The sequence below is a fragment of the Bombina bombina genome, chromosome 10, assembly GCF_027579735.1.
Source record: "Bombina bombina isolate aBomBom1 chromosome 10, aBomBom1.pri, whole genome shotgun sequence".
NCBI classification, from domain to species: domain Eukaryota; kingdom Metazoa; phylum Chordata; class Amphibia; order Anura; family Bombinatoridae; genus Bombina; species Bombina bombina.
The window spans coordinates 16546775-16567160 of record NC_069508.1 but is presented as its reverse complement, the minus strand read 5'-3'; the positions used below and the strand labels follow the sequence as shown (position 1 = coordinate 16567160).

At 43.6% G+C, this 20386-nt stretch overlaps 1 protein-coding gene across 1 annotated transcript in view; it reads left to right on the top strand.

Annotated features, from left to right (window-relative positions):
• Positions 1–356: 356 nt before the first annotated feature.
• STXBP3 (syntaxin binding protein 3) overlaps positions 357–20386 on the top strand; it is a 69403-nt gene continuing 49373 nt past the window's right edge. Inside the window, exons 1-5 of the mRNA XM_053693821.1 lie at positions 357–429; positions 4666–4715; positions 9912–9993; positions 13325–13401; positions 20232–20310. Of these exons, the coding sequence (XP_053549796.1) occupies positions 384–429; positions 4666–4715; positions 9912–9993; positions 13325–13401; positions 20232–20310 (334 nt within the window). The 5' untranslated portion in view covers positions 357–383. The remainder of the gene's footprint in view (positions 430–4665; positions 4716–9911; positions 9994–13324; positions 13402–20231; positions 20311–20386) is intronic.

The following is a 20386-nucleotide window of genomic DNA, read 5'->3' as shown; positions in this document are numbered from 1 at the left end:
AGGTGACAGGGGTGTTATAAGTCACAGGGTGTAGGGGAGAGGGGTGTAGGTGACATTGCCTTATACTGTCTCTCACCTAAGCACATAAGTATGTTACAATAAGTTATACAGGTGTAGCATTTTGCAGGAGCCTGTGACCCGTGAGGTAGGTTTAGGCCAGGGGCGGTATGTAGCAGTGAGCTGGCCTGGGTCACTTACTGTCACATAACGTACAGACTGAGAAGAACCACAGACTAATACACTACTAACGCAAGCAGTGTGTGTAAGTTGTTTTATAAATAAAGTTGTATTCAAAACAAAGCAGGAAAGGTGTGGTAGTTGCGCAAGGCCATGATGTCACGGCGGTGGGTGGGAGCTGTGACGTCAAATCGCGGGGAGCGGACATGGCGGCTGCCTCAGTGCAGGGATTGAAGAGCGCGGTGTGGCACAGTGAGTGTGACGTCAGCAGCCATCTCCCCTCCCCCTGTTATACTGTGTGCCTGTGACTTATATATGTAATGACTTGTCTGTGCTGTATACACATATATGTGAGTGACATCTGATATCTTCACTGTGTGCAACAAGTATAATGTCCCCAGGCTTTATACCCACTGTGTGCCTGTGACTTATATATGTAATGACTTGTCTGTGCTGTATACACATATATGTGAGTGACATCTGATAATGTCACTGTGTGCAACAAGTATAATGTCCCCAGGCTTTATACACACTGTGTGCCTGTGACATATATATGTAATGACTTGTCTGTGCTGCATACACATATATGTGAGTGACATCTGATATCTTCACTGTGTGCAACAAGTATAATGTCCCCAGGCTTTATACACACTGTGTGCCTGTGACATATATATGTAATGACTTGTCTGTGCTGTATACACATATATGTGAGTGACATCTGATAATGTCACTGTGTGCAACAAGTATAATGTCCCCATGCTTTATACACACTGTGTGCCTGTGACTTATATATGTAATGACTTGTCTGTGCTGTATACACATATATGTGAGTGACATCTGATAATGTCACTGTGTGCAACAAGTATAATGTCCCCAGGCTTTATACACACTGTGTGCAACAAGTATAATGTCCCCATGCTTTATACACACTGTGTGCCTGTGACTTATATATGTAATGACTTGTCTGTGCTGTATACACATATATGTGAGTGACATCTGATAATGTCACTGTGTGCAACAAGTATAATGTCCCCAGGCTGTATACCCACTGTGTGCCTGTGACATATATATGTAATGACTTGTCTGTGCTGTATACACATATATGTGAGTGACATCTGATAATGTCACTGTGTGCAACAAGTATAATGTCCCCAGGCTTTATACACACTGTGTGCCTGTGACATATATATGTAATGACTTGTCTGTGCTGTATACACATATATGTGAGTGACATCTGATAATGTCACTGTGTGCAACAAGTATAATGTCCCCATGCTTTATACCCACTGTGTGCCTGTGACATATATATGTAATGACTTGTCTGTGCTGTATACACATATATGTGAGTGACATCTGATAATGTCACTGTGTGCGACAAGTATAATGTCCCCATGCTTTATACACACTGTGTGCAACAAGTATAATGTCCCCAGGCTTTATACACACTGTGCCTGTGACTTATATATGTAATGACTTGTCTGTGCTGTATACACATATATGTGAGTGACATCTGATATCTTCACTGTGTGCAACAAGTATAATGTCCCCAGGCTTTATACCCACTGTGTGCCTGTGACATATATATGTAATGACTTGTCTGTGCTGTATACACATATATGTGAGTGACATCTGATATCTTCACTGTGTGCAACAAGTATAATGTTCCCAGGCTTTATACCCACTGTGTGCCTGTGGCATTTATATGTAATGACTTGTCTGTGCTGCATACACATATATGTGAGTGACATCTGATATCTTCACTGTGTGCAACAAGTATAATGTCCCCAGGCTTTATACACACTGTGTGCCTGTGACTTATATATTTATTGACTTGTCTGTGCTGTATACACATATATGTGAGTGACATCTGATAATGTCACTGTGTGCAGCAAGTATAATGTCCCCAGGCTTTATACACACTGTGTGCAACAAGTATAATGTCCCCAGGCTTTATACACACTGTGTGCCTGTGACATATATATGTAATGACTTGTCTGTGCTGTATACACATATATCTATGTGAGTGGCATCTGATAATGTCACTGTGTGCAACAAGTATAATGTCCCCAGGCTTTATACACACTGTGTGCCTGTGACATATATATGTAATGACTTGTCTGTGCTGTATACACATATATGTGAGTGACATCTGATATCTTCACTGTGTGCAACAAGTATAATGTCCCCAGGCTTTATACACACTGTGTGCCTGTGACTTATATATTTATTGACTTGTCTGTGCTGTATACACATATATGTGAGTGACATCTGATAATGTCACTGTGTGCAGCAAGTATAATGTCCCCAGGCTTTATACACACTGTGTGCAACAAGTATAATGTCCCCAGGCTTTATACACACTGTGTGCCTGTGACATATATATGTAATGACTTGTCTGTGCTGTATACACATATATCTATGTGAGTGGCATCTGATAATGTCACTGTGTGCAACAAGTATAATGTCCCCAGGCTTTATACACACTGTGCCTGTGACTTATATATGTAATGACTTGTCTGTGCTGCATACACATATATGTGAGTGACATCTGATAATGTCACTGTGTGCAACAAGTATAATGTTCCCAGGCTTTATACCCACTGTGTGCCTGTGGCATTTATATGTAATGACTTGTCTGTGCTGCATACACATATATGTGAGTGACATCTGATATCTTCACTGTGTGCAACAAGTATAATGTCCCCAGGCTTTATACACACTGTGTGCCTGTGACATATATATGTAATGACTTGTCTGTGCTGCATACACATATATGTGAGTGACATCTGATAATGTCACTGTGTGCAACAAGTATAATGTCCCCAGGCTTTATACCCACTGTGTGCCTGTGGCATTTATATGTAATGACTTGTCTGTGCTGCATACACATATATGTGAGTGACATCTGATAATGTCACTGTGTGCAACAAGTATAATGTCCCCAGGCTTTATATACACTGTGCCTGTGACATATATATGTAATGACTTGTCTGTGCTGTATACACATATATGTATGTGAGTGGCATCTGATAATGTCACTGTGTGCAACAAGTATAATGTCCCCAGGCTTTATACACACTGTGTGCAACAAGTATAATGTCCCCAGGCTTTATACACACTGTGTGCCTGTGACTTATATATGTAATGACTTGTCTGTGCTGTATACACATATATGTGAGTGACATCTGATATCTTCACTGTGTGCAACAAGTATAATGTCCCCAGGCTTTATACACACTGTGTGCCTGTGACTTATATATGTAATGACTTGTCTGTGCTGTATACACATATATGTGAGTGACATCTGATATCTTCACTGTGTGCAACAAGTATAATGTCCCCAGGCTTTATACACACTGTGCCTGTGACTTATATATGTAATGACTTGTCTGTGCTGCATACACATATATGTGAGTGACATCTGATAATGTCACTGTGTGCAACAAGTATAATGTCCCCAGGCTTTATACCCACTGTGTGCCTGTGGCATTTATATGTAATGACTTGTCTGTGCTGTATACACATATATGTGAGTGAGATCTGATATCTTCACTGTGTGCAACAAGTATAATGCCCCGTGGCTTTATACACACTGTGTGCAACAAGTATAATGTCCCCAGGCTTTATACACTGTGTGCAACAAGTATAATGTCCCCAGGCTTTATACACACTGTGTGCCTGTGACTTATATATGTAATTACTTGTCTGTGCTGCATACACATATATGTATGTGACATCTGATAATGTCACTGTGTGCAACAAGTATAATGTCCCCAGGCTTTATACACACTGTGTGCAACAAGTATAATGTCCCCAGGCTTTATACACACTGTGTGCAACAAGTATAATGCCCCCAGGCTTTATACACACTGTGTGCAACAAGTATAATGCCCCCAGGCTTTATACACACTGTGTGCAACAAGTATAATGCCCCCAGGCTTTATACACACTGTGTGCAACAAGTATAATGCCCCCAGGCTTTATACACACTGTGTGCAACAAGTATAATGCCCCCAGGCTTTATACACACTGTGTGCAACAAGTATAATGCCCCCAGGCTTTATACACACTGTGTGCAACAAGTATAATGCCCCCAGGCTTTATACACACTGTGTGCAACAAGTATAATGCCCCCAGGCTTTATACACACTGTGTGCAACAAGTATAATGTCCCCAGGCTTTATACACACTGTGTGCCTGTGACATATATATGTAATGACTTGTCTGTGCTGTATACACATATATGTGAGTGACATCTGATAATGTCACTGTGTGCAACAAGTATAATGTCCCCAGGCTTTATACACACTGTGCCCCTGTTCTCTGAACTGTGCTATAATTTGTGTTTTTTTTAATACAATGAACTACAAAGCAACAGTCATAAACCTTTAGCGTGCGGCGGTGACATAATTATACAGACATGTCTATTACATTATTTTATGTAGCGTTTGTCAGCACTTAACTCAAGTTCATCTTTGTTTGTTCCAGAGATCAAAACAGAAATCTTGGACGACGGCAGGAAAGCAGAAGAATGGAAGGTAAAGCTGATTCGTTTCACAATATTGTGAACTAGATTTGTTAAAAAAAAGTGAAGTCATAAGCTACGTCCATCAGGTGCATTGTGCATTAACACGAGCAGTCCATAAAGGGAGTCCTATGAATCTGGATGTCGGTGTGGTTTGTTTCCTTGCAAGAAGCAGCAACGTTAAACTCAAAATGTCATTTCACATAAAACGATTAAAGGGACAGGAAATCCCAACATTTTCTTTCATTATTTGGATAGAACATACTATTTTAATCAACTTTCCACTTTACGCCTATTATCAAATTTGCTTTATTCTTTTGTTATCCTTTGCTGAATATACAGCAATGCATTACTAGCCACTAGCTGAACACATATAGTTAGCTAATCACAAGAGACAAATGTGTGCAAGCATAAATCAGCAGCTAGCTCCCATTAGTGTTAGGATATGTGCGTATTCTTTTTCAACAAGGGATACCAAGAGAATGAAGCACATTTGAAAATAGAAGTGTCTTATAATATGCTCTATCTGAATCGTGCAATTTTAATTTTGACTTCCCTATCCCTTTAACTATGCACAACGAAAACATCTTGCTATACAAGTTAATTATTTATTTTCCTATATTTAAATCTTATGTTCAAAGGGAAATAGCTGTGCAGAACTAATATGCTCTAATTTGTTGGCATATGTCATTCCTTCATTACTCTGAGACTATCTGTGATTTACCCCCTCAAAGGGCCAGCCAATCGGCAACGACAGTCACACAAACCTGTCAGTATTGTCTTTACCTATGTGTTTACCCATTTGTGGCAGTTACACGCACAGAATTCCATGGTGGGTTGTGCAGAAATTACACACTCTATAACATGTTGGTTTGTGTCATTGGTTTCATTACTATGAAGTTCCCCCTTACAGTTTATACTGCGGGATCTAGAGCGCTACAACAGCTGCGCAGCGAATGCCTGATTAGCCACAGCAAATAGGAAATAAACATAACCAAAAGTCTTTCCAAGGGGTGTGTTCCTGGTCTGCAAAATAATCTGTAGCTGACAAAGTGACAGTTTATATGGTTTGTAAAGATGTTTGTATGTAGATATTGTGCAGTGTTTAGTTTCTGATACATATACAGAAACTTGAGTTTAGTGTCCCTTTAACTGTGCAGCTGTTGTCTATATCCAGCCATAGGGTCAAATAAAGAGGTCAAAGGTCGGTGCCAATGTGCTGTATATTTGTTATTGTGCTCATCAATAGCCATACTCACCCGTTCCTTTTTTTGGTAATTAAATCCTACTGCCTGCTTTTTTTATTGTAATCTTATTCATACTGAGTGCGGTTACCTGGTATTTAAGGGGGGATTTTGCTTTCAGTTGTGTATATGACATTGTCAATAGGCGAATGCTTTTATTACAGATATGAACAGCCTGATAAGTCACTAATAATAATAATATATTAGTCGCGCCCCATTCTCCTGGGCTAATTGTTGCTTCAGCTTATTACAAAGAAATTGATTTGGTTTGCTAAAGATAAATGGAGAGACGCGAAGAAACGGGACCATAGAAATAGTGCTGTACATAAGATTTATATACGTGTGCCTGGCACTGCCCGTGGGCCGCAGCTGGACAGTGCTTATCAGTAATCAGACTGCAGGACATCACTTGTATCACTAGTAACAGGGGACCGTAGAACTAGTGCTGTACATAAGATTTATATACGTGTGCCTGGCACTGCCCGTGGGCCGCAGCTGGACAGTGCGTAACAGTGCTCAGACTGCAGGGCATCACTTGTATCACTAGTAACAGGGGACCATAGAACTAGTGCTGTACATAAGATTTATATACGTGTGCCTGGCACTGCCCGTGGGCCGCAGCTGGACAGTGTGTATCCGTAATCAGACCGCAGCTGGACAGTGTGTATCCGTAATCAGACTGCAGGACATCACTTGTATCACTAGTAACAGGGGACCGTAGAACTAGTGCTGTACATAAGATTTATATACGTGTGCCTGGCACTGCCCGTGGGCCGCAGCTGGACAGTGCGTATCAGTAATCAGACTGCAGGGCATCACTTGTATCACTAGTAACGGGGGACCATAGAACTAGTGCTGTACATAAGATTTATATACGTGTGCCTGGCACTGCCCGTGGGCCGCAGCTGGACAGTGCGTATCAGTAATCAGACTGCAGGGCATCACTTGTATCACTAGTAACGGGGGACCATAGAACTAGTGCTGTACATAAGATTTATATACGTGTGCCTGGCACTGCCCGTGGGCCGCAGCTGGACAGTGCGTATCAGTAATCAGACTGCAGGGCATCACTTGTATCGCTAGTAACAGGGGACCATAGAACTAGTGCTGTACATAAGATTTATATACGTGTGCCTGGCACGGCCCGTGGGCAGCAGCCGGACAGTGCGTATCAGTGCTCAGACTGTAGGGCATCACTTGTATCACTAGTAACAGGGGACCATAGAACTAGTGCTGTACATAAGATTTATATACGTGTGCCTGGCACTGCCCGTGGGCCGCAGCTGGACAGTGCGTATCAGTAATCAGACTGCAGGGCATCACTTGTATCGCTAGTAACAGGGGACCATAGAACTAGTGCTGTACATAAGATTTATATACGTGTGCCTGGCACTGCCCGTGGGCATCAGCTGGACAGTGCGTATCAGTGCTCAGACTGCAGGGCATCACTTGTATTACTAGTAACAGGGGACCATAGAACTAGTGCTGTACATAAGATTTATATACGTGTGCCTGGCACTGCCCGTGGGCCGCAGCTGGACAGTGCGTATCAGTGCTCAGACTGCAGGGCATCACTTGTATTACTAGTAACACATTATAAGCAACAACAAAAAACTACTCATTTATTACAAGTTTTTGAGTGCAACATCCCAACAGTGATTGTTTAGAGCAGTACGTAAGCTTTTTTTAAATCTGACCTCTGATTGGCACAGCAATGGAGACCCAATAAACATGAGGATTTTAAAGGGGTTCTATTATCACTGCCCTGAAATAGTAAATCAAATCAAGTGATGCTGACAGATTGCATTAAACTGTATTTTGTAAGCAGATCATTTGCTAACAGTAGGTCATGTGACTGAGGGGATTCGTCAAATTATAGTATTGTGTAGGACGTAATTCTGTGAGTTGTTGTGTAATTATATATTAGTACAGTTATGTAACTTTCTATAGACAGGTCACTGTACATTCTTATGAGATTTTACTGTAAATACTAAAGCAAAAAAGGCACATAAACCTCCCGTATTGTGCTTAGAAGAGCAGATTTTATACATCAAAGGCTGTTGATGTGCCCTAACAGGACCTAGCCAGCAACTGACCGCATGTGCCCTAACAGGACCTACCCAGCAACTGACCGCATGTGCCCTAACAGGACCTACCCAACAACTGACCGCATGTGCCCTAACAGGACCTAGCCAGCAACTTACCGCATGTGCCCTAACAGGACCTACCCAGCAACTGACCGCATGTGCCCTAACAGGACCTACCCAACAACTGACCGCATGTGCCCTAACAGGACCTACCCAGCAACTGACCGCATGTACCCTATTAGGACCTACCCAGCAACTGACCCGCATGTGCCCTAACAGGACCTAGCCAGCAACTGACCGCATGTGCCCTAACAGGACCTACCCAGCAGCTGACCCGCATGTGCCCTAACAGGACCTACCCAGCAACTGACCCGCATGTGCCCTAACAGGACCTAGCCAGCAACTGACCGCATGTGCCCTAACAGGACCTACCCAGCAGCTGACCCGCATGTGCCCTAACAGGACCTACCCAGCAACTGACCGCATGTGCCCTAACAGGACCTAGCCAGCAACTGACCGCATGTGCCCTAACAGGACCTAGCCAGCAACTGACCGCATGTGCCCTAACAGGACCTACCCAGCAGCTGACCCGCATGTGCCCTAACAGGACCTACCCAGCAGCTGACCCGCATGTGCCCTAACAGGACCTAGCCAGCAACTTACCGCATGTGCCCTAACAGGACCTACCCAGCAGCTGACCCGCATGTGCCCTAACAGGACCTAGCCAGCAACTTACCGCATGTGCCCTAACAGGACCTACCCAGCAACTGACCGCATGTGCCCTAACAGGACCTACCCAACAACTGACCGCATGTGCCCTAACAGGACCTACCCAGCAACTGACTGCATGTACCCTATTAGGACCTACCCAGCAACTGACCCGCATGTGCCCTAACAGGACCTAGCCAGCAACTGACCGCATGTGCCCTAACAGGACCTAGCCAGCAACTGACCGCATGTGCCCTAACAGGACCTACCCAGCAACTGACCTGCATGTGCTCTAACACGACCTACCCAGCAGCTGACCCGCATGTGCCCTAACAGGACCTACCCAGCAGCTGACCCGCATGTGCCCTAACAGGACCTACCCAGCAGCTGACTCGCATGTGCCCTAACAGGACCTAGCCAGCAACTGACCGCATGTGCCCTAACAGGACCTAGCCAGCAACTGATCGCATGTGCCCTAACAGGACCTACCAAGCAGCTGACCCGCATGTGCCCCAACAGGACCTACCCAGCAGCTGACCTAAGCAGTCCGTGCCCATTTGTGTAGCTATTCACAGTGCTTCAGACAACCCCTGAGACTTGTTAGAGCTGGAGATCTTGGTTTGACCATGTGTCCCCTATTGGTTGGTGTCAGATGTTCCTCTGTACCGGTCTATAATGTGCTGAGCGTCAGATTCTGCTTTGCATTTCCTGTTAGTTATTATACTGCTCTTTCTGCTTCCTGTTATTTACGTCCTAGCAGCATTCATGCCCATGACATAAAAACCCCTAACATTTCTTTCATTATTCAGATAGTGTAAATAAAAAAACTTTACAATTTTTAATTAGCAAATTTACTTTGTGCTCTTAGTATTGTTTATTGAAAAGCAGGATGAAAGCTCTAAAAGAGTGCACGTGACAATGTACGGTAGCAGTTTTATAACTGTTATCCATTTGCAGAACCAGTAGGTGGCAGCAGCGTTTCCTGCCCTGTACATGCTACCTATCTAGATATCACTTCAACAAAGAACGACAATTCGGTAATAGAAGTAACTTCAAAGGTTTTTTTTAAATGTAATGGTCTGTCTGAGTCACAAAATCATGTCCCTTTATAAACTGTCTTGTAAAATGATCTGAGTGGATTTGTGTTTATTAATGTGTTTCTGTATCCAGATTCTGCTTTTAGACCATTTCACCACCAAGCTGCTGACACTGTGCTGCAAGATGACAGACCTGCTACAGGAGGGTATAACAGGTACCAAACACTAACCTGCCTCGTTAACGTTAATGATCATTAATCATAGACACTTTGGGCTCCATTTTATCATCCAGTGGTGGACATGGGCATACATATTTGCCCCTGTTTGCCCGGCTTCTCCTCTGGCGGGAAGCAATCCATTGCCCAATCTGAAAACCGATGCTTGATAAATCCTGACTGTTTGTGCGAAACTTGCAGTCAAAGCAGGGAGAAGGGCTTTATAAATGAAGATATGTTGCGGATAAAGTCAGATATTGGGTAAATCCCCTTAGACTGATGGCATCGCCTCATCAAACATATACGATGCACTGTAATTCCCCCATCTTCGCTATCTCTTTTGCCTCTGCCTGGGGGGTCAAGGTTTACTTGGGGTGGATGCCAGAGGATCAATGGGGCAAAATAAAAGTAGTGTAGATGGGGGAATTGCAGTACATTGGGCTTTACCCACAGCCGCTTGGATTTCTGATTTTACCCGTAACATACATACATATATATAGAGAATAGTCTTGTTGTTGGAGGGCACTCACAGGACTTATTGAGAACATGAATATACAACTTTATTTTCAAATTAATCTTACATTAATGTCGACGTTTCGACCCATTTAAGGGCCTTCTTCAAGACCATTTTCATCTTAAAAAAAACACAGAATATACAAACATGAACTTAACAAACACTATACCGTATCACAAACAGACTTACACAAGTGACAACTCTCCACCATAGAAAACAGCTACAAACAACAAAAAGCTAGACAAGCCCAATACAGGGCTCACCACTTAAAAGCCAGGGAGAAGGAAAAATAAAAAATGTCTCTCTCACAGAATAATCACACAACTAACACTTACAATGTATAAGAATACATAGGCCACTACAACCCCAGAGAGGAGTCAAATGCTGGAATAAACTATATGGCTACCCATCTAAATGAAAACCAATATGTCCCATACCTAGGGGATCAACAACCTTTAAACAACAGGTCCGTATATAAAGTATATTCATGTTCTCAATAAGTCCTGTGAGTGCCCTCCAACAACAAGACTATTCTATATCTATATATATGTATGTATGTTACGGGTAAAATCAGAAATCCAAGCGGCTGTGGGTAAAGCCCGATGTACTGCAATTCCCCCATCTACACTACTTTTATTTTGCCCCATTGATCCTCTGGCATCCACCCCAAGTAAACCTTGACCCCCCAGGCAGAGGCAAAAGAGATAGCGAAGATGGGGGAATTACAGTGCATCGTATATGTTTGATGAAGTGACGCGATCAGTCTAAGGGGATTTACCCAATATCGGACTTTACCCGCAACATATCTTTTGATTTATAAAGCCCTTCTCCCTGCTTTGACTGCAAGTTTCGATGCTTTCTATGGTGGAGGGTTGTCACTTGTGTATTTTGATGGTTATTTAAAGTCTGTTTGTGATACGGTATAGTGTTTGTTTAGTTCATGTCTGTATATTTTGTGTTTTTTCAGATGAAAATGGTCTTGAAGAAGGCCTTTAAATGGGTTGAAACATCGACATTTTAATTAATGTAAAATTAATTTGAAAATAAAGTTGTATTTTCATGTTCTCAATAAGTCCTGTGAGTGCCCTCCAACAACAAGACTACTCTGCATACTAATTTGAGGGTAGCACCCAGGCTGTGGCTACTGTGGATGGAGTGCTGGGCCACCGGCGCTATATATATATATATATATATACATACATATACGCACACACGGCTTGTAATTTCCACTAGTCCTGGACAAGTTAGAAATGTTACTTTTTCTTATCTTTTGCACTTTTTAAAAATATTTGATTGAAATTTCAATATAAAAACAAGATATCTGTACATTTATTGGTACAATTATTTTAGCAGATAACAAAAAAGTGCAATCTAAGATGCATACATTCTGCAAGGTTGAGTGTAGAGTAGACGGTTAAACTTAAAGGGACACTAAAACCAAATTTTGTTATTTCATGTTTCGAATAGAGCAGCAATTTTAAGCAACTTTCTAATTTACTCCTATTATCAATTTATCTTTGTTCTCTTGCGATCTTTATTTAAAAAGCAGAAATCTAAAGCTTAAGAGCCAGCCCATTTTAGGTGCAGCACCTTGGATAGTGCTTGCTTATTGGTGGCTACAACCAATAAGCAAGCATAATCCGGGTTCTCAACCAAAAATGGTCCGGCTCTTAAGCTTTACATTTCTGCTTTTTAAATAAAGATAGCAAGAGAACGAAGAAAAATTGATACTAGGAGTAAATTAGAAAGTTGCTTAAAATTACTGCTCTATCTGAATCATTAAAGAAAAAAATTGGGTTTAGTGTCCCTTTAAAGTGATGGTAAATCCTAGCGTTTGTGAAGCACTAGGACCATTGCTGAAAGCTCCTTTATTTGTTCTAAGCGATCGCCGCACTGAGCGGCTAAGGCAGACCACTGGCAGATCGCTATTTGGCTGAGAGGTGACGTCTCTACCTCTTAGCTAATAGCCGTGCGGGAAGTCTTGGTTGAAACTGTGATCTTCCAAACCAGTAGGGAGGAAACATCAACTTATTTTCAAAATCTGGGAATTAAATGTTTTGCACTATTCACCAAAAATGTAATTGTATTTAATTAATTGTGCTCTTAATCATGCATCTTAATCAAACGCATCACGTTCACTATATGCTGCATAAACTGCCCTTTAAAAGAAATTATTTCATTTTTGTAGTGAGTGAGGGTGTTATATATATTGTCTTTTCGGTGGGATACATTGCTTTAGTGTGTAACTGATATGTTCAGACCCCCACACCTGGTACTTTTAAGAAGTAGGAACAATACAGTCAGCCATATACATCCCAGTAATTTAAATAAAATCTAGGATGTGGTGTATAATGGCAGAGTCTGGGTTTACGGTCTGAGGGTTTTTTTGGAGCTTTGAGTGTCCCCATTTCTTAAAATGAAACTAGCAAATGAAAGAGGGAGATCTGGATAGAGCTCCTAGTTCGGTATTGGCTGTTAAATTGCTGGACAGAGGCTGTATCGCCATAGCTGATAATATATAAATAGGTGCATGCGCTGTCTGCTGAATCTTTCTGCACTCAGTGCTTCAGTCAGGAGCATGCGCCCATTTGTTTTAATGGTTTAAGTGATACGTCCTTCAGTAATCTAACAAAGTCTAGAAACAGAAGCCATTTAATCATTACAATACAAACTATGAAATGTGCTTTTTTTTAAAGATGTTTAGCATAATTACCAAGACACCTTTTTTAAGAAGTAGCAGATCGTTGTTGCGGTGCCTTTTGAGTTAATGCCGGTAATAAAGCTAACATTTTTGTTCCTTTTCTCCTATCTGTCTAGTTGTGGAAGACCTTTTCAAAATCCGCCAACCAGTTGAGCATATGAAAGCCATTTACTTTATATCTCCAAATGAGAAGGTTTGTGTGACACTGTTTGTTGTCTGTAACAAGTCAGCGTGTGTGCTGTGTACACTGACTGTTGGTTTGTCTGTAACAAGTCAGCGTGTGTGCTGTGTACACTGACTGTTGGTTTGTCTGTAACAAGTCAGCGTGTGTGCTGTGTACACTGACTGTTGGTTTGTCTGTAACAAGTCAGCGTGTGTGCTGTGTACACTGACTGTTGGTTTGTCTGTAACAAGTCAGCGTGTGTGCTGTGTACACTGACTGGGGGTTTGTCTGTAACAAGTCAGTGGGTTTGTACTGAGCGTGTGTGCTGTGTACACTGACTGTTGGTTTGTCTGTAACAAGTCAGTGGGTTTGTACTGAGCGTGTGTGCTGTGTACACTGACTGGGGGTTTGTCTGTAACAAGTCAGTGGGTTTGTACTGAGCGTGTGTGCTGTGTACACTGACTGTTGGTTTGTCTGTAACAAGTCAGTGGGTTTGTACTGAGCGTGTGTGCTGTGTACACTGACTGGGGGTTTGTCTGTAACAAGTCAGCGTGTGTGCTGTGTACACTGACTGTTGGTTTGTCTGTAATGAGTCAGTGGGTTTGTTCTGAGCGTGTGTGCTGTGTACACTGACTGTTGGTTTGTCTGTAACAAGTCAGTGGGTTTGTACTGAGCGTGTGTGCTGTGTACACTGACTGGGGGTTTGTCTGTAACAAGTCAGCGTGTGTGCTGTGTACACTGACTGTTGGTTTGTCTGTAATGAGTCAGTGGGTTTGTTCTGAGCGTGTGTGCTGTGTACACTGACTGTTGGTTTGTCTGTAACAAGTCAGTGGGTTTGTACTGAGCGTGTGTGCTGTGTACACTGACTGGGGGTTTGTCTGTAACAAGTCAGTGGGTTTGTACTGAGCGTGTGTGCTGTGTACACTGACTGGGGGTTTGTCTGTAACAAGTCAGTGGGTTTGTACTGAGCGTGTGTGCTGTGTACACTGACTGTTGGTTTGTCTGTAACAAGTCAGTGGGTTTGTACTGAGCGTGTGTGCTGTGTACACTGACTGGGGGTTTGTCTGTAACAAGTCAGTGGGTTTGTACTGAACGTGTGTGGTGTGTACACTGACTGGGGGTTTGTCTGTAATGAGTCAGTGGGTTTGTACTGAGCGTGTGTGGTGTGTACACTGACTGGGGGTTTGTCTGTAATGAGTCAGTGGGTTTGTACTGAGCGTGTGTGCTGTGTACACTGACTGGGGGTTTGTCTGTAATGAGTCAGTGGGTTTGTACTGAGCGTGTGTGCTGTGTACACTGACTGTTGGTTTGTCTGTAACAAGTCAGTGGGTTTGTACTGAGCGTGTGTGCTGTGTACACTGACTGTTGGTTTGTCTGTAACAAGTCAGCGTGTGTGCTGTGTACACTGACTGTTGGTTTGTCTGTAACAAGTCATTGGGTTTGTACTGAGCATGTGTGCTGTTACACTGACTGGGGGTTTGTCTGTAACAAGTCAGTGGGTTTGTACTGAGCGTGTGTGCTGTGTACACTGACTGGGGGTTTGTCTGTAACAAGTCAGTGGGTTTGTACTGAGCGTGTGTGCTGTGTACACTGACTGGGGGTTTGTCTGTAACAAGTCAGTGGGTTTGTACTGAGCGTGTGTGCTGTGTACACTGACTGGGGGTTTGTCTGTAACGAGTCAGTGGGTTTGTACTGAGCGTGTGTGCTGTGTACACTGACTGTTGGTTTGTCTGTAACAAGTCAGCGTGTGTGCTGTGTACACTGACTGTTGGTTTGTCTGTAACAAGTCAGCGTGTGTGCTGTGTACACTGACTGTTGGTTTGTCTGTAACAAGTCAGCGTGTGTGCTGTGTACACTGACTGTTGGTTTGTCTGTAACAAGTCAGCGTGTGTGCTGTGTACACTGACTGTTGGTTTGTCTGTAACAAGTCATTGGGTTTGTACTGAGCGTGTGTGCTGTGTACACTGACTGTTGGTTTGTCTGTAACAAGTCAGTGGGTTTGTACTGAGCGTGTGTGCTGTGTACACTGACTGTTGGTTTGTCTGTAACAAGTCAGTGGGTTTGTACTGAGCATGTGTGCTGTGTACACTGACTGGGGGTTTGTCTGTAACAAGTCAGTGGGTTTGTACTGAACGTGTGTGGTGTGTACACTGACGTGGGGGTTTGTCTGTAACAAGTCAGTGGGTTTGTACTGAGCGTGTGTGCTGTGTACACTGACTGTTGGTTTGTCTGTAACAAGTCAGTGGGTTTGTACTGAGCATGTGTGCTGTGTACACTGACTGGGGGTTTGTCTGTAACAAGTCAGTGGGTTTGTACTGAACGTGTGTGGTGTGTACACTGACGTGGGGGTTTGTCTGTAACGAGTCAGTGGGTTTGTACTAAGCCTGTGTGGTGTGTACACTAACTGGGGGTTTGTCTGTAATGAGTCAGTGGGTTTGTACTGAGCGTGTGTGCTGTGTACACTGACTGGGGGTTTGTCTGTAATGAGTCAGTGGGTTTGTACTGAGCGTGTGTGCTGTGTACACTGACTGGGGGTTTGTCTGTAATGAATCAGTGGGTTTGTACTGAGCGTGTGTGGTGTGTACACTGACGTGGGGGTTTGTCTGTAACGAGTCAGTGGGTTTGTACTAAGCCTGTGTGGTGTGTACACTGACTGGGGGTTTGTCTGTAACGAGTCAGTGGGTTTGTACTGAGCGTGTGTGGTGTGTACACTGACTGGGGGTTTGTCTGTAATGAGTCAGTGGGTTTGTACTGAGCGTGTGTGCTGTGTACACTGACTGGGGGTTTGTCTGTAATGAGTCAGTGGGTTTGTACTGAGCGTGCGTGCTGTGTACACTGACGTGGGGGTTTGTCTGTAACAAGTCAGTGGGTTTGTACTGAGCGTGTGTGCTGTGTACACTGACGTGGGGGATTGTCTGTAACAAGTCAGTGGGTTTGTTCTGAACCTGTGTGCTGTGTACACTGACGTGGTGGTTTGTCTGTAATGAGTCAGTGGGTTTGTACTGAGCGTGTGTGCTGTGTACACTGACTGTTGGTTTGTGTGTAACGAGTCAGTGGGTTTGTACTGAGCGTGTGTGCTGTGTACACTGACTGGGGGTTTGTCTGTAATGAGTCAGTGGGTTTGTACTGAGCGTGTGTGCTGTGTACACTGACGTGGGGGTTTGTCTGTAACAAGTCAGGGGGTTTGTTCTGAGCGTGTGTGCTGTGTACACTGACTGGGGGTTTGTCTGTAACAAGTCAGTGGGTTTGTACTGAGCGTGTGTGCTGTGTACACTGACTGGGGGTTTGTCTGTAATGAGTCAGTGGGTTTGTACTGAGCGTGTGTGCTGTGTACACTGACGTGGGGGTTTGTCTGTAATGAGTCAGTGGGTTTGTACTGAGCGTGTGTGCTGTGTACACTGACTGGGGGTTTGTCTGTAATGAGTCAGTGGGTTTGTACTGAGCGTGTGTGCTGTGTACACTGACGTGGGGGTTTGTCTGTAACAAGTCAGTGGGTTTGTTCTGAGCGTGTGTGCTGTGTACACTGACTGGGGGTTTGTCTGTAACAAGTCAGTGGGTTTGTACTGAGCGTGTGTGCTGTGTACACTGACTGGGGGTTTGTCTGTAATGAGTCAGTGGGTTTGTACTGAGCGTGTGTGCTGTGTACACTGACTGGGGGTTTGTCTGTAACAAGTCAGTGGGTTTGTACTGAGCGTGTGTGCTGTGTACACTGACTGGGGGTTTGTCTGTAATCAGTCAGTGGGTTTGTACTGAGCGTGTGTGCTGTGTACACTGACTGGGGGTTTGTCTGTAATGAGTCAGTGGGTTTGTACTGAGCGTGTGTGCTGTGTACACTGACTGGGGGTTTGTCTGTAATGAGTCAGTGGGTTTGTACTGAGCGTGCGTGCTGTGTACACTGACGTGGGGGTTTGTCTGTAACAAGTCAGTGGGTTTGTACTGAGCGTGTGTGCTGTGTACACTGACTGGGGGTTTGTCTGTAACAAGTCAGTGGGTTTGTACTGAGCGTGTGTGGTGTGTACACTGACGTGGTGGTTTGTCTGTAATGAGTCAGTGGGTTTGTACTGAGCGTGTGTGCTGTGTACACTGACGTGGGGGATTGTCTGTAACAAGTCAGTGGGTTTGTTCTGAACCTGTGTGGTGTGTACACTGACGTGGTGGTTTGTCTGTAATGAGTCAGTGGGTTTGTACTGAGCGTGTGTGCTGTGTACACTGACTGTTGGTTTGTGTGTAACGAGTCAGTGGGTTTGTACTGAGCGTGTGTGCTGTGTACACTGACTGGGGGTTTGTCTGTAATGAGTCAGTGGGTTTGTACTGAGCGTGTGTGCTGTGTACACTGACGTGGGGGTTTGTCTGTAACAAGTCAGGGGGTTTGTTCTGAGCGTGTGTGCTGTGTACACTGACTGGGGGTTTGTCTGTAACAAGTCAGTGGGTTTGTACTGAGCGTGTGTGCTGTGTACACTGACTGGGGGTTTGTCTGTAATGAGTCAGTGGGTTTGTACTGAGCGTGTGTGCTGTGTACACTGACGTGGGGGTTTGTCTGTAATGAGTCAGTGGGTTTGTACTGAGCGTGTGTGCTGTGTACACTGACTGGGGGTTTGTCTGTAATGAGTCAGTGGGTTTGTACTGAGCGTGTGTGCTGTGTACACTGACGTGGGGGTTTGTCTGTAACAAGTCAGTGGGTTTGTTCTGAGCGTGTGTGCTGTGTACACTGACTGGGGGTTTGTCTGTAACAAGTCAGTGGGTTTGTACTGAGCGTGTGTGCTGTGTACACTGACTGGGGGTTTGTCTGTAATGAGTCAGTGGGTTTGTACTGAGCGTGTGTGCTGTGTACACTGACTGGGGGTTTGTCTGTAACAAGTCAGTGGGTTTGTACTGAGCGTGTGTGCTGTGTACACTGACTGGGGGTTTGTCTGTAATCAGTCAGTGGGTTTGTACTGAGCGTGTGTGCTGTGTACACTGACTGGGGGTTTGTCTGTAACGAGTCAGTGGGTTTGTACTGAGCGTGTGTGCTGTGTACACTGACTGGGGGTTTGTCTGTAATGAGTCAGTGGGTTTGTACTGAGCGTGTGTGCTGTGTACACTGACTGGGGGTTTGTCTGTAACAAGTCAGTGGGTTTGTACTGAGCGTGTGTGCTGTGTACACTGACTGGGGGTTTGTCTGTAATGAGTCAGTGGGTTTGTACTGAGCGTGTGTGCTGTGTACACTGACGTGGGGGTTTGTCTGTAACAAGTCAGTGGGTTTGTTCTGAGCGTGTGTGCTGTGTACACTGACTGTTGGTTTGTCTGTAACAAGTCAGTGGGTTTGTTCTGAGCGTGTGTGCTGTGTACACTGACGTGGGGGTTTGTCTGTAACAAGTCAGTGGGTTTGTTCTGAGCGTGTGTGCTGTGTACACTGACTGGGGGTTTGTCTGTAACGAGTCAGTGGGTTTGTTCTGAGCCTGTGTGGTGTGTTCACTGACGTGGGGGCTGCTATCTAGATGTCTCACCTCTGTCTGTAGACCTGTTAACATATAATTATTATTATATAATTAAATATTAATATTTTAAAAAGTTTTGATAAATCTTATGGAAGAGGACAGTGCTTCTCTGTTTTTTGCTCTGTTTTTGACCGATTGCCTTTGAAACTGTGTTGTCCAGTAAGACTGTAGGAGTGTGGTCCTATCTCTGGCAGTTCCTGATACTGTCCAGCAGCTAGAAGTGCCGTCATGGATTGTCCCGAGTGCTATTGTGCCCCTGTATCTTCTCAGTACGATGCGACAACCGCACACAGTCCCTGAACTTGTAGTTACTAAGTTAAAAAAGGGATCAGTTGTCCTGTGGTCTTCGAGGTTATGGGAAATGTCCCATTTGTAACTTCAGCTGCTGGACAGATGACAAACATATGGAAGGGTGGGGCTTTAGCACATTAGATGCAGGTTTTTTTCTCAGGAGACGCTAATGTCCCGTTTAACTACACGTAGACGTAGTTCTGCGCCTTATATCTGTGTTTATGTACTAGAAACTCTTGGACATAAAAAGAGAAATCTGAAATCTTTGTCATTCATGTACTAGGAAAAGAATCAAAATTTGCGTCTCAAGAAGGGAAAGCTGTGTTAAGTTTGCATCACTAAGTGGGCTAGATGTATATAGTGATGTTATCGTGTTTGCCATTTATCTGCATCAGTCTGCTCCTGGAGAGCTCATTTTTGGGTAGATTTCTTTCTGTACTTATCCAAACCTCTCTTAAAGGGATATGAGCCAGTGCTCTTTTAGTAAAAAAAATAAATGTTAAAATCAAAGTAAACATAAAAAGAAACAGATTGTTTTCTTGATAAATGAGCACTTAACTGTTCAGTTTTAGCACCTTCAGAGATACGGGAGCTGACAATACAAAACTTAATGGGATATGAAACCCACATTTTTTCTTTTGTGCATAAGGTAGAGCAAACATAGCTAGCTGCAGATTGGTGCCTGCACATATATGCCTCTTGTGATTGGCTTACCAATAGGGCTGCACATATATGCCTCTTGTGATTGGCTTACCAATAGGGCTGCACATATATGCCTCTTGTGATTGGCTTACAAATGTATTCAGCTAGGTCCCAGTAGTGCAGTCCTCCTTCAAGAAAGAATACCAACAGAAAGTTGTTTAAAATGTCATGTTTTTTCCGATTCATTAATGTTTCATTTTAACTTCACTGTCCCTTTAAATATTAACTATTTTTACTATGAATAATTTAAAATTACATTTTCAAAGTGTGATATTTGGTCCAGTACTTGACTATTTATGTTTAAAGCGACCATCGGGCAGTAATTAATGTTAAAATGTAATATGGCGCATTTGTACGCGCTCCTCTCCGCTAACTCAGACTGTATTGTAGTCTGTAGATTGTCTGGTGAACGACTTCAAGAACAAATCTCCTAACAAGTACAAAGCAGCCTATGTCTACTTCGCTGACGGTGAGTGGCGCTTGGGATTTATTAAGTATAATTAAAGTACAAAGCAGCGTATGTCTACTTCGCTGACGGTGAGTGG